Source organism: Oryctolagus cuniculus, chromosome 16 (assembly GCF_051225735.1).
Source record: "Oryctolagus cuniculus isolate XC-2025 breed Fujian yellow rabbit chromosome 16, ASM5122573v1, whole genome shotgun sequence".
NCBI lineage: Eukaryota > Metazoa > Chordata > Mammalia > Lagomorpha > Leporidae > Oryctolagus > Oryctolagus cuniculus.
This window is the reverse complement of record NC_142882.1, coordinates 15,008,232-15,020,861: the sequence shown is the minus strand read 5'-3', so window position 1 is coordinate 15,020,861 and position 12,630 is coordinate 15,008,232. Positions and strand designations below refer to the sequence as shown.

General features: G+C 39.6%; 1 protein-coding gene across 1 annotated transcript; it reads left to right on the top strand.

Moving 5' to 3' along the window:
• Positions 1–4,650: 4,650 nt before the first annotated feature.
• LOC138848180 (vomeronasal type-2 receptor 116-like) lies at positions 4,651–9,949 on the top strand. Its single transcript, XM_089315563.1, has 4 exons — positions 4,651–4,800; positions 5,988–6,111; positions 6,648–6,653; positions 9,036–9,949. The coding sequence occupies exons 1-4, from the start codon at positions 4,651–4,653 to the stop codon at positions 9,947–9,949; spliced, it is 1,194 nt and encodes a 397-aa protein (XP_089171689.1).
• The last annotated feature ends 2,681 nt before the right edge of the window (positions 9,950–12,630 follow it).

Here is a 12,630-nt window from a genome sequence, read left to right as displayed (position 1 = left end):
GTATCTAATGACATGAAAGGAGAGCAGTTCCTCCAGGATATTGAAGCTGAGATGGTAAAGAAAGGTGTCTGCTTGGCCTATTCAGTAAAGCTCCCTGACACTAAGTCAAGGTATGAAGAAACTGAAATCTCTTTCCTAGAGGGGATCCGAATTTCATCAGCAAATGTGCATATTCTATATGGTGATGTGATGGGCCTCTATACCGTGGAATTTCTAAGCAAATACTGTTTAACCCTGGGGAAGGTGTGGATCATGGATACAAAGTGGGAGATAGTTGTGAAGGAGACAGACCACATGCTGCACTCTTTTCATGGAGGCTTCTCATTTTCACACCACAAGGGGGAAATCCCTGGCCTCAACCACTTTGTCAAGACAGTGGACCCTTCCCACTACCCAGAAGATTTCTTCCTCAGTCAACTATGGCTTCATGCTTTTCACTGCTTACCTCCTGGGCCACTTTGTGGAACAATTGGAGTCTGCCCACCAAATGCTTCCTTTGAGTTTTTCCCAGGACGCATTGACATGCTGACCATATCTGACTCCAGCTATTTCATCTACAATGCTGTGTATGCAGTGGCCCATGCCCTCCATAAGATGCTTTCAGAGCAAATGGAAAAGAGATCTCCAGGAGACGCATCTCAACCTAGGATTCTTCCATGGCAGGTAAACGTCTCTCAAAACAGGATATGCATTGCACTTCTGATGGCATTCTCGGGTATTTCTATTGTAGTACCACATGACCATGTTTTCATGCTGAGATTGGCATGATGATTAGTGGGCTCTTTCACACCACACCAGGCATAGATACACCTTTAATTGTTATCTGTGTGTGGAGGATTTTTTTATCTGCTATCGAACACTTAAAAAACATTTCCTGCTATGGAACTTGTTGAAAATATTTAAAAACAGTATACATACTTAGAAATGCACTTAAGTCTACAGATAAATAGTTTTGGTCATCTGATCACACTGATAACCAACACCCAAATATACAACATAGTATTTCTAGTACCCAAATGAGCTCCGTATCCCCCCCCACTCAATTTCTTTTTTCACATGTGAAAGAGGAGCATATTGTCATTAACAAGATATGATCTAGTGAAGCAATATTAAAATTACATAGCCAATGATCTGACACCACAGAATTTTATACTCTATATATTAACTAGGACAAATAAGAGAAACATGATATTTTTGTAGTTCAGGCTTATATAATTTACTGTAATGACCTCCAGTTTTAAATGTCATGATTTCATTCTGAATCATGTCTGAGTAATATGCAAATATATATCACAATTCCTTCACCCAGTCATCAGTTGATGGACATCTAGATGGTTGCACTTCTAAGGTATTGCACATTGAGCTGCTATAGAATTCTGAGTGCAGGTGACTCTTTCATGTGTTGATGTCATTTCCTTTGAATACATTCTCAGGTGTGAGACTACTGGGCCATGTGGTAGAACTAGTATTGGTTTTCTGAAAAATTCCTCTCCTGTCTTCCATTATGGTTGTACCAGCTTACAATCATTCCCATAAAATGTATTGGGGTATTTTTTTCCAGACCCTCAGCAGAATTTATTTTTCAAATTTTGGATAATATTCATTCAAAGTGGGGCAAGTGAAATCTCACTTCAGTTTTTATTGGCACTTCCCTGATGGTTACTGGTCCTGAGCATCCTTTCATGTTTCTCTTGACCATTTTTATTTCATCCTTTGAAAAATGCCTGTTCATATCTTTAGTTCACTTCTTAACTAGATTGTTGGTTATGTCGTTGTTAAGTTTTTTGAACTCCTTATACAATCTGGAGATTAATACTTTATTGGATCCATGTTTTGCAAATATTTTCCCCCATTCTGTAAGTAGTGTCTTCACTTGAATGAGTGTGTCTTTTGCTGAGCAGAAGTTACTTAGCTTAATGTATATTGTTGCCTTTATTGCCTTTATTTCTTGGATTTTATCCAAGAAATTGTTGCCTAGGTAAATATCTTGCAGTGTTTCCCCAATGTTTTCCTCTTGTAGTTTGATGGTTTTGGTTTAAAGCTTAAATCCTTGATAAATTTTAAATTGATATTTGTATAGGGTGTAAGGTAGCAGTCTGATTTCATATCTCTAGATGTGGAAATCCAAATTTCCCAACACCACTTGTTGAAGAACTGTCTTTTTCTTGGGAATCAATTTAGCTCCATGTAAAATTTTCAATTCATACTCAATAATGACAGATCATAGAAGAATAATGTTATTCACTGTAGGATGAAATGCTATAAAATACCTTAATAAAGCTCATTACAAAGACTTGGAAGAAGGAAATGATTAAAACTACTCTTTTGTTTGGAAGGATTGCAAAGCTAGGAAATATGGACTATCATGTATCCCACAGCAGCTAAAAATCTATTTGGTTATAAATATTCCCTGTAATCTCAAAAGGTAGCTGTATTCTCAACAAAAAATAGTCAAAGTGCAAAGAGAGAAATAAAAGCCATGGAACAATAAACTCTACTGAGGTAAAAAATGTTATACAAATAAACTACACATACACAGCATACACATTTTTGTAAGTTAAGAACTACCAGCGGCAGCCAGAGATGTACAAGCAGATTTGGGGAAATGTTTATTTAGAAAAATTATGCTTGGATTTCTAATTCATTGAATTTAATTCAACTGATATTATTTTCAGTTTTCTTAAACTTTTAAAAAATCATTTCAAAATCAGAATTACTATGAGAAAGAGAGAGGCAGAGAAAAGAGGAGACAGATCTAGCATCTGCTGATTCACTCCACAATGGCTGCATGTACCAGGATTAGGCCAGGTCAAGCCAGGATGCAGGAGCATCAGTTGCTCTCCTACATGAGTGCAGGGGCCCAAGCACTTGGAACCTCAAGTGCTGCCTTCCCAGGCACATTAGCAGAAAGCTGAATCAGGAGTAGAGCAGTTGGGGTTTCCATCGGCACTCACAGGGGTGCTGGGAATTGTGGAAAGTGGCTTGACCTGCTGCACCACAAGATCAGCCCAAATGTTGTTAAATTAAAACAAAATTTACTGATATAAAAGAACAGATTTCATGTATTTCATTGATACAATTTTAAGAAGATAACCATCCTTTCTTCCTTTCCCTTCTCAGTCACCCCTTCTTCCATTCCTTTTTTCCTTTTAATTTTTGCAACAACGTAATTTCAATTTACTTTAAATCACAGAGTTAATGCCTCACTAATCATGATGTTCCTCAAATGAAAAGTAGAAAGATAACTGCTCCAAGGAATTTACACAAGGGCGATAAACACAAATCAAAGCCTGAGATGTCAGTTTCATTTTTATATATTGTGTTTTTTTTTTCTTCTATTCTATATTATATAGTACCCATCACCAAAACACACTTATATATTCTATTTAAGGAACTGGTATATTTCACTATGCATAATGGTATCCATGTGAATCTATTTTTTTGCTAAAGAGAGAATTTCACTTTTTGGTGGGGAGACAGGGTCAAAATTTTAAAAGTGCACACAAGTGCACTCACAATAATCAAGATATTTTGCATATAAAGTCATGCTATAAAAAAAAAGTCATGCTATTCTCATGTGGAAGAACTAAGATGAGCTTTCCTAAACCAATAACCAATCTTTCATGGTCAGCAACCCTGTGGGACTCATCCTGTGATTTCTCTGTTTAGAATCAGATGCTCCCCGGCCGGCGCCGTGGCTCACTAGGCTAATCCTCTGCCTAGCGGCGCCGGCACACCAGGTTATAGTCCCAGTCAGGGTGCCGGATTCTGTCCCGGTTACCCCTCTTCCAGGCCAGCTCTCTGCTGTGGCCAGGGAGTGCAGTGGAGGATGGCCCAGGTGCTTGGGCCCTGCACCCCATGGGAGACCAGGAAAAGCACCTGGCTCCTGGCTCCTGGCTCCTGCCATTGGATCAGCGTGGTGTGCCGGCTGCAGCATGCCGGTTGCGGCGGCCATTGGAGGGTGAACCAATGGCAAAGGAAGACCTTTCTCTCTGTCTCTCTCTCTCACTGTCCACTCTGCCTGTCAAAAAAAAAGAATCAGATGCTCCCCATCACTTTAATAGGGGGGAGGCAGAATTCCCCACTCTTGAACCCATGATTTTTTTAATGTATTTCACAGGTAGAATTATAGACAGTGAGGAGACAGACAGAGAGAAAGCTCTTCCTTCCATTGGTTCACTCTCCAAATGGCCGCTATGGCCAGCACTGCATAGATCCAAAGCCAAGAGCCAGGTGATTCTTCCCGGTCTCCCATGAGGATGCAGAAGCCCAAGCACTTGGGCCTCCTCCACTGCTTTCCTGGGCCACAGCAGAGAGCTGGACTGGAAGAGGAGCAACTGGCACTAGAACCCAGTGCCTGTATTGGATGCTGACACTACAGGCAGAGGATTAACCAAGTGAGCCATGGCGCCAGCCCCAAACCCATGATATTTTGATCAGTCAGAAAAAACAGCCTCTGCCCAATAGAAACCCTGAGGATAGACAGGAGGGAAAAGAAGAATTTCTAAGTCGTGTGCACCTCCACCTCTAATCTGAATGTTCTCTCTCTTTCCAATTGTGCCTCCCCTCCAGCTTCATCCACTTCTGAGGAAAATCCAATTTACCAACAGTGCTGGGGAGGATGTTTCCTTCCATGAAACGAGACACCATATGCCACACTACGATATCCACAACATTGTGAATTTTCCTGCTGGATTTCGTTTGCTGATTAAAATCGGGGAGTTTTCCCCTGAGTGTGCACGTGGAGAATCCTTGGTCCTCAATGAAGAGATGATAGAATGGCCAGTTGCATTCAAGGAGGTGTGGATCCATGGGAATATTGGATACATACAGAGGGCTTGATGAAAGTATGGGAGGATATTATGTGTGAGAATTTACATAAGCATTCAATTCTCAATTCACATATTGGCTTCAAAAGATATGGTGTTCCTTACACATATATGAGCCAGTGTGTATTAGAAGTGCATGTTTGGATTAGATATTGTTGTTTTTCTCTGGGCATGTTAATGCATTCCTAGGTTGAGTGACTAGAAAGAATGTTAAGAAATAGAGATAGAGATCAATACTTAGACATAAAATTACTAAATGTATGTCACTACAAATTCTAAAATTTTATTTCACCTTTGTATTCATATAATGTGAAAAACTTCATGTATTACATGTATATTTATAAAGATAGTGATATTTTCATCATTTAGTGAGTCATTATTATGTTTTGATGCAGTACAAACACAGTAAATTATGAATTGAACATTTGTAGAAAAATTTCTGATTTTCCTTTGTCATTGTGGGTGCTAATCAGTTCAGTTTTTTTTTTCTGAATACCACCTCACAGCTGTGATCAAAAATTTTATCATCATTGTGCTGTTGAAATACCCCAGACAGTTTTGCGGGTATTTTTTATAACTATTGTGTGTTATATAACAAATGCATTGGCAGTATCAGGAATTGATGCCCTCCCTGGGTATAGAAGTCCAGAAGTAGATAGATGCACAATCAATGGATTATTACATTTGTTCACCTTTTCTTTGTGGGCTTGTCTTTTTCTTAGTAGTTACTATCAGAAGTGTATCTAGTCATCAGGCTTTTTGAATATTTTTCTGGCATGTAAAATCTTCTACTCAATCAAAGAAAGAGGCGTGTAAAATAGTCTCAGACATACACATTCTAGAAGAATTACCACATAAAAAGCTAAACTGAAAAGATTTCAGAGGAAGCAATTCAATAAAGAGACAAATGCCCAGAAGCATAGATCCAGTGATGAGCAAAATTAAACCCATCAGGTGGCCTCATAATATTTGGTAGGCAGTTGACAAACCTGGAATGAGCATCTTAGAAACTCCAATTGGATGTCTAAATAAAATCAATAAGATACAGCCTGAGGAAGACATAGTGATGACCTTGGGGTGAAAAGGCAATTAGAGACATCCTATCACAGTGCCTAATGTCATGCAAAGCAATGACCATCACTTCTCTTTCCCCATCAGACTCCTCAGTCTTTGTGTAGCCAAAGGTGTGGTCCAGGATTCAGGAAAATGCCACAGGAAGGAAAACATGTCTGCTGCTATACTTGCGTTGTTTGTCCAGAGAGAGACATTTCCAATCATACAGGTAGAATACATATAACTTACCTTGAGAACTCTACCATCTTAACTATTTCTTGATAAAAAGGAAACCAAGAATATTTACGATGAGATAATAGTTTTCACTCACTATTTCCATACCCTTGTTGTATGTTCACTATTGCCATCTCATTATGTGTAAGCTGTTTTCTGGAGGTGCTAATCATCTCAAGCTCAACTGTGACACTGATTCGATCTGGTATCATTCTTTTCGATCCAACACTGAATGAGATTCTCTCAATCTGAAATCTAAACAAGAAATATAATATTTGTATTTGTTAAGGCTCTGTATGGTTATCTAGAAGTCTTGAATTCAAAACTTTTTCATAGACAACTGAAAAACAGGGAGCTAATCCACATGAATTGTGATGGGAATATTGTATTACTTTCTGTGCTACATCTTTGACATGTTGCATGCTGTTCAGTACACAGAATGAATGACACCACTTGTCCTTTATGGATATACAAGAAGAAGAGAAAAAATAAGCTGAAATATAGACACAAATATCAAATTATATATCAAAGCCAAATGTTTGAGAAATGTAAAAGTGTACTAAGACTCATTGGTAAATAGTTCCACTGTTCAATGTATAATAAATATGTTTATAATAATTTGAATTCTTCCAAAATAATGTTTCAATTCACATCATCTTAGCTCTAGAGATATTTTGATTTCAGTATCTTCAAACATTCTATACAGAGTTTCCAGTATGAAGAAAACAGAAAAATGACTTCAAGTGTCAGTGAAAATATTCAACATGCAGTAATTTAGTGAAAGAAAGAAAACTAAAGTATCATGCACTGACCCATTGTACAATATACACTTGCCTATATATTCCTGGTGTATCTCCAAGATAGGTGCCAGATGTACCTACAGATTCCATGAAAAGTAAAGGGAACACATTGAAAAGAATTGGAGGAGAAAATTCCTCTAAATTTTTGCAAATATTTATATTCTATTTTTTTACAAAATAATTTATTTATATGTTTGAAAGTCAGAGTTGAAGAGGGGGGGAGAGCATAATAGAGAGGGAGAGAGGATACAGTGAGGATCTTCCATCAGGTAGATTCACTCTCCAGATAGCTCCAATGGCCTAGACTGGGCCAGGCCAAAGTCAGAAACCAGGAGCTTCTTCCAGGTCTTGCAGAGGCCCAAGCATTTGGGCCTTCCTCTGCTGGTTTCCTAGGCACATTGGCATGGAGATCGTTTGGAAGTGCAGCAGTCAAGACATGAGCAGGCACCTGTTCAGATGCCATCATTGCAGGCAGTGGCTTTAACCACTACATCACAACTCCACTCCCTGAAGCTTGTACTCTTGCAAGAGTACCAAGGATAAAAACAGAGTAGGACTCTTACTGCAAGTATAGCTCAACTAACACTATTTCCTTTCTTTCTTTCTTTCTTTCTTTCTTTCTTTCTTTCTTTCTTTCTTTCTTTTTTTTACAGACAGAGTGGACAGTGAGAGAGAGACAGAGAGAAAGGTCTTCCTTTGCTGTTGGTTCACCCTCCAATGGCCGCCGAGGCTGACACGCAGCGGCCTACGCACCGCGCTGATCCGATGGCAGGAGCCAGGTACTTCTCCTGGTCTCCCATGGGGTGCAGGGCCCAAGCACCTGGGCCATCCTCCACTGCACTCCCGGGCCATAGCAGAGAGCTGGCCTGGAAGAGGGGCAACCAGGACAGAATCCGGCGCCCTGACCGGGACTAGAACCCGGTGTGCCAGCGCCATTCGGTGGAGGGTTAGCCTAGTGAGCCACAGCGCCGGCCCACCATTTTCTTTCTTTTTAAAAAAGATTATTTTATTTGAAAATCAGAGAATCAGTGAACGAGAGAGAGAGAGAGAGAGAGAGAATCTAATTGTTCACTCCTCAGATGGAACAATGGCCTGGGATGGGCCAGCAGGTACTGGGAGCCAGGAGCTTCCTTTTGGGTCTCCCACATGGGTGTTGGGGTCACAAGTGCTTGTGGAATTTTCTGCTGCTCTTTCTAGGTGATTAGCAGGGAGCTGGATTGGAAATTCATCAACTTAAACACAAAACAATGTCCATAAGGGATCTGGCATTGCAGTTGGTGGCTTTACCTACCATGCGACAACACCAACCCTATTTTGGTTTGTACAATTGAAATTTGATTGAAAGAAAGACATATTTTCCAACTGGCCTGTTCTTAATGACTTCTTTCATGCTGTAGCAGTAGAAGTGCATTATTTCAAGTGAGACAATGTGGTGTCCAACATGCTGTTCACATGAGCTATAATGGTGAACAAGCCATAATTTCAAGTTAAGAAGAATGCCTAGTTGTCTTTGAGTAACATGATGAAAATACCACTTATTTCCATAGAACCACAGAATGACAATCAGCTACAATTCCCATCTATTCAACCTCAGTATCACAACATTTATATGGAAACATGGACAAGATGAATCCATGTAGGAAATTAGGAATGGAGGTCCCAGGAATGAAAGATCATTTATATAGGTCATTTCCATTTGAGGATAAGGAGGAAAATCCTTAAACCTGATGATCCCAGACAAATATTCTAACCCATGTGAACAAAGGATTTATCTAGAGATGACACTGAGGACTGTAGAGAGGAGGGCTGGGAAGAATCCAAGCCCATATGAAATATAGAAAATTCCTCATTGTTTAGAAATTAAACACTGAAAAAAATCTCTGACAGATAGGATGAGAACGCAGATCCCCATGTGCTAAGGAGCTAGTTTGAATGAGTTTCCTTCACCTGCAGATGAACATTCTGCCTTGGTTAGGTGCACAGAAATACTTTAGTGTTTCTTGGTATACATCACCCCAGGCTGAATTCACCATGAAATTGCAAAGGTGAGCTTTTTCCTTAACAGGGAAAAAGGAGCAAATTGTGAAATGGAAACACAGACTCTTCCTTTTCCCCACAGATGCAGAGCAGTGCATCCCATGTGCAGATCACGAGTACCCAAACATGGAGAGAAACCGCTGCCTCCCCAAGCTGGTGACCTTCTTAGCCTTTGAGGAATTCCTGGGGATGGCCCTGGCCTGCATGGCTCTGTGTTTCTCTGTCCTAACAGCTGCCGTCCTCTGGGTCTTTGTGAAGCACCGAGACACTCCCATCGTCAAGGCCAATAACAGGACCCTCAGCTACATCCTGCTCATCGCCCTCCTCCTGTGCTTCCTCTGCTCCTTACTCTTCCTTGGCCGTCCCAACACAGCCACTTGCCTCCTCCAGCAAATAGCATTTGGCCTTGTGTTCACAATAGCTGTTTCCGCTGTGCTTGCCAAGACCATCACTGTGATTCTGGCCTTCAAAGCTCTGAAACCTGGAAGAACGATAAGGCGGTTATTGGTATCAGGCACTTCTAACTTCATCATTCCCATCTGCTCCATGATCCAACTGGTTCTCTGTGGCATCTGGTTGGGAACCTCTCCTCCCTTTATTGAGGTAGATAAACATTCTGAGCACGACTACATCATCCTGGTGTGCAATAAGGGCTCAGTCACTGCCTTCTACTGTGTCCTGGGCTACCTGGGTTCCTTGGCCCTGGCCAGCTTCATTGTGGCTTTCCTAGCCAGGAATCTGCCTGACACATTCAATGAAGCCAAGTTTCTGACGTTCAGCATGCTGGTGTTCTGCAGTGTCTGGGTGACCTTCCTGCCTGTCTACCACAGCACCAAGGGGAAGGTCATGGTGGCCGTGGAAGTCTTCTCCATTTTGGCCTCCAGTGCAGGGCTCCTCGGCTGCATCTTTGCCCCCAAGTGCTATGTTATTCTCATAAAACCTGATAAAAATTCTTTGAAAGCTTTAAGGAACCAATGCACTTGTAGGAGACCCTAAAATATTTTTCTCAATGGTTTCTCTACATTTTCAAATTTTGTAAACAAAAACCAAATTGGTAGTAGATTTCCAACATTGTAAAATAAGCAAAACTAAAAAAACATTTCTGTTTAGGTATTTGGCCTAGCAATTAATTAATCTTGTCCCACATGACAGTAGCTAGGTTTGTGATTTGGTTCTGACCCCTGATATCAGATTGCTACGATATTAAACACTTTGTGTCCCTGTCAATTTTTTTCCTGGCTCCTGGCTTCTGGACTCAATCCAAGATAAACCACTATGGGAAATGAGACGTGAAGTAGTGAAAGGTTGGACTCTCAACCATCTCTCTCTTTCTCTCTGCTTCTCTCTCTCCCTCTCAAAAATGCAAAGCAGGCTAGAAATATTTTCATATAAACTAAAAGGAATCACTGTTTAAAACCGAAACAAAGCTGAGCATCAACATATAAATAGCAATTACATTTCATATGATAGGGCTATCCCTGAAAATATGCAGAGTAATTAATTTCATCTTTGTTTATTACTTTAGATACCATATATGTTCTTATTTGTTGTTTTAACTTTTCTTTAATTAATAGAAATTTCCAAAGTACAGCTTTTGGATTACAGTGGCTTTTCCCCCCATAACTTCCCTCACATCCACAACCCTCCAATCCCCAGCACCTCTCCCATTCCTTTCACATCAAGATGCATTTTCAGTTATCTTTATATACAGAAGATCAATTTAGTATATAATAAGTAAAGATTGCAACAGTTTGCACCCACACAGAAACACAAAGTATAAAGTACAGTTTGAGTACTAGTTATAACATTAATTCACAGTGTACAACACATTAAGGACAGAGATTCTACATGAGGAGTAAGTGCAGAGTGACTTATTGTTGTCTTAACAATTCACACTCTTATTTATGGAGTCAGTATTCACCCTAGGCACTTGTCATGAGCTGCCAAGGATATGGAAGCCTTTTGAGTTCACCAATTCAATCTTATTTAGACAAGATCATAGTCAAAGTGGAAGTTCTCTCCTCCATTCAGAGAAAGGTACCTCCTTCTTTGATGGCCCATTCTTTCCACTGGGATCTCATTCACAGAGATCTTTCATTTAGGTCTTTTTTTTCCAGAGTGTCTTGGCTTTCATGCCTAAAATACTCTCATGGTCTCTTCAGCCAGAACCAAATGTCTTAAGGGCTGATTCTGAGGCCAGAGTGCTGTTTAGGACATCTGCCATTCTATGAGTCTGCTGTGTATCCTGGTTCCCATGTTGGATCAATCTCTCACTTTTTGATGATATCAGTTAGTATTAGCAGACACTAGTCTTGTTTATGTGATCCCTTTGACTCTTAATCCTTTCAATTTGATCCATTGTGAACGGAAACTGACCACTTGGACTAGTGAGATGGCATTGGTACATGCCACCTTGATGGGATTGAATTGGAATTCCCTGGCACGTTTCTAACTCTACCATTTGGGGCAAGTCAGCTTGAGCATGTCCCAGTTGTACATCTCCTGCCTCTCTTATTCCCACTCTTATATTTAACAGGGATCACTTTTCAGTTAAATTTAAACACCTAAGAATAATTTTGTGTTAATTAAAGAGTTCAACCTATAGCATTAAGTTGAACAAAAAACACTAAAAGGGATAAAGTATTAAGTTTTTTATGTTCATATTTGAAAACATGTCTCAGTTATAACTGCTTTATGTTGTTTCTCTAAATGTCATGGAGAATTTGTCATTTTGTGGTTATAAAGTGGAGTTTGTTTCCAAATACAAGAGTCAACTAGACCATGAGCATTCTTCTCTTTGAACACTGTATTGTTCACAAACATCTTAGTTACTAAGTATTTTCTAGCTATTTGGAAATGGCATTTTTATTTTTACCACATCTGGAGGTGTTTTTCATGAATACATAGGAGTGATTCTATAACTGTCTCATCTACCATTGGACTGCTATCATTTTGGCCTTTGCTTAGAGTTCTTATTCCAGGAGACAATGATGCTATTATTGAGGTGAAATTCACATACCCAGTAAGAACCACTGTAGTATTTGACAAGGATGTGGTATTACAGTACTTTCACATTCAAATTCTACATTGATTTTCTATAAAGTATGTTCAAAAGTTTGAGCAATAATCATGTCTGTAGATTGAGCCTTTTGCATCACCCTGTAATCAAAGCCTTTCTGCATTAAGCAGCCACTTTCAAGTTTCCATGAACGTTGTTTATGCAACCATTCATCTCCTTTAGTTGCTATGTGTTTACCTACTCTGGACAGTTGCTGGCAATGGAGTGAGATAATATGAGACCTCTTAGATCTAGCTTCTTTCCCATGGCATTACATTTTTGATTCACCCAATTATAGCAGGTACCCTTCATTATTTTTATAGCTGTATAAGATTCAATCTTATGGCTTTTCCACATTCAACGTATTCAATCATTCAAAGATGATGATTTGGGTTGTCTGCAAACTTTCATGTTATGAACAGATTCTTCTGAGCATTCTTGTAAAAATATATATTTGGTACGCACCTTCAGCTCTTCTGAGTGCACAGCGTATTTCCAATGGTTCTGAGAAAAATGCAGTGAATATATATGTTTATTTCAGTAAAAACTTTTGGTTTTTATTTATTCATGTTTTAGACAAGTATCTAAAACTGAAAGCAATTAAAAACACACACCCCAA

Coding starts and splice junctions, on each gene's coding strand:
- LOC138848180 (XM_089315563.1), top strand. CDS start 4,651: ATGCCACACTACGATATCCACAACATTGTGAATTTTCCTGCTGGATTT. Junction 4,801..5,987: donor GGCCAGTTGCATTCAAGGAG/GTGTGGATCCAT, acceptor TTTCCCCATCAG/ACTCCTCAGTCTTTGTGTAG.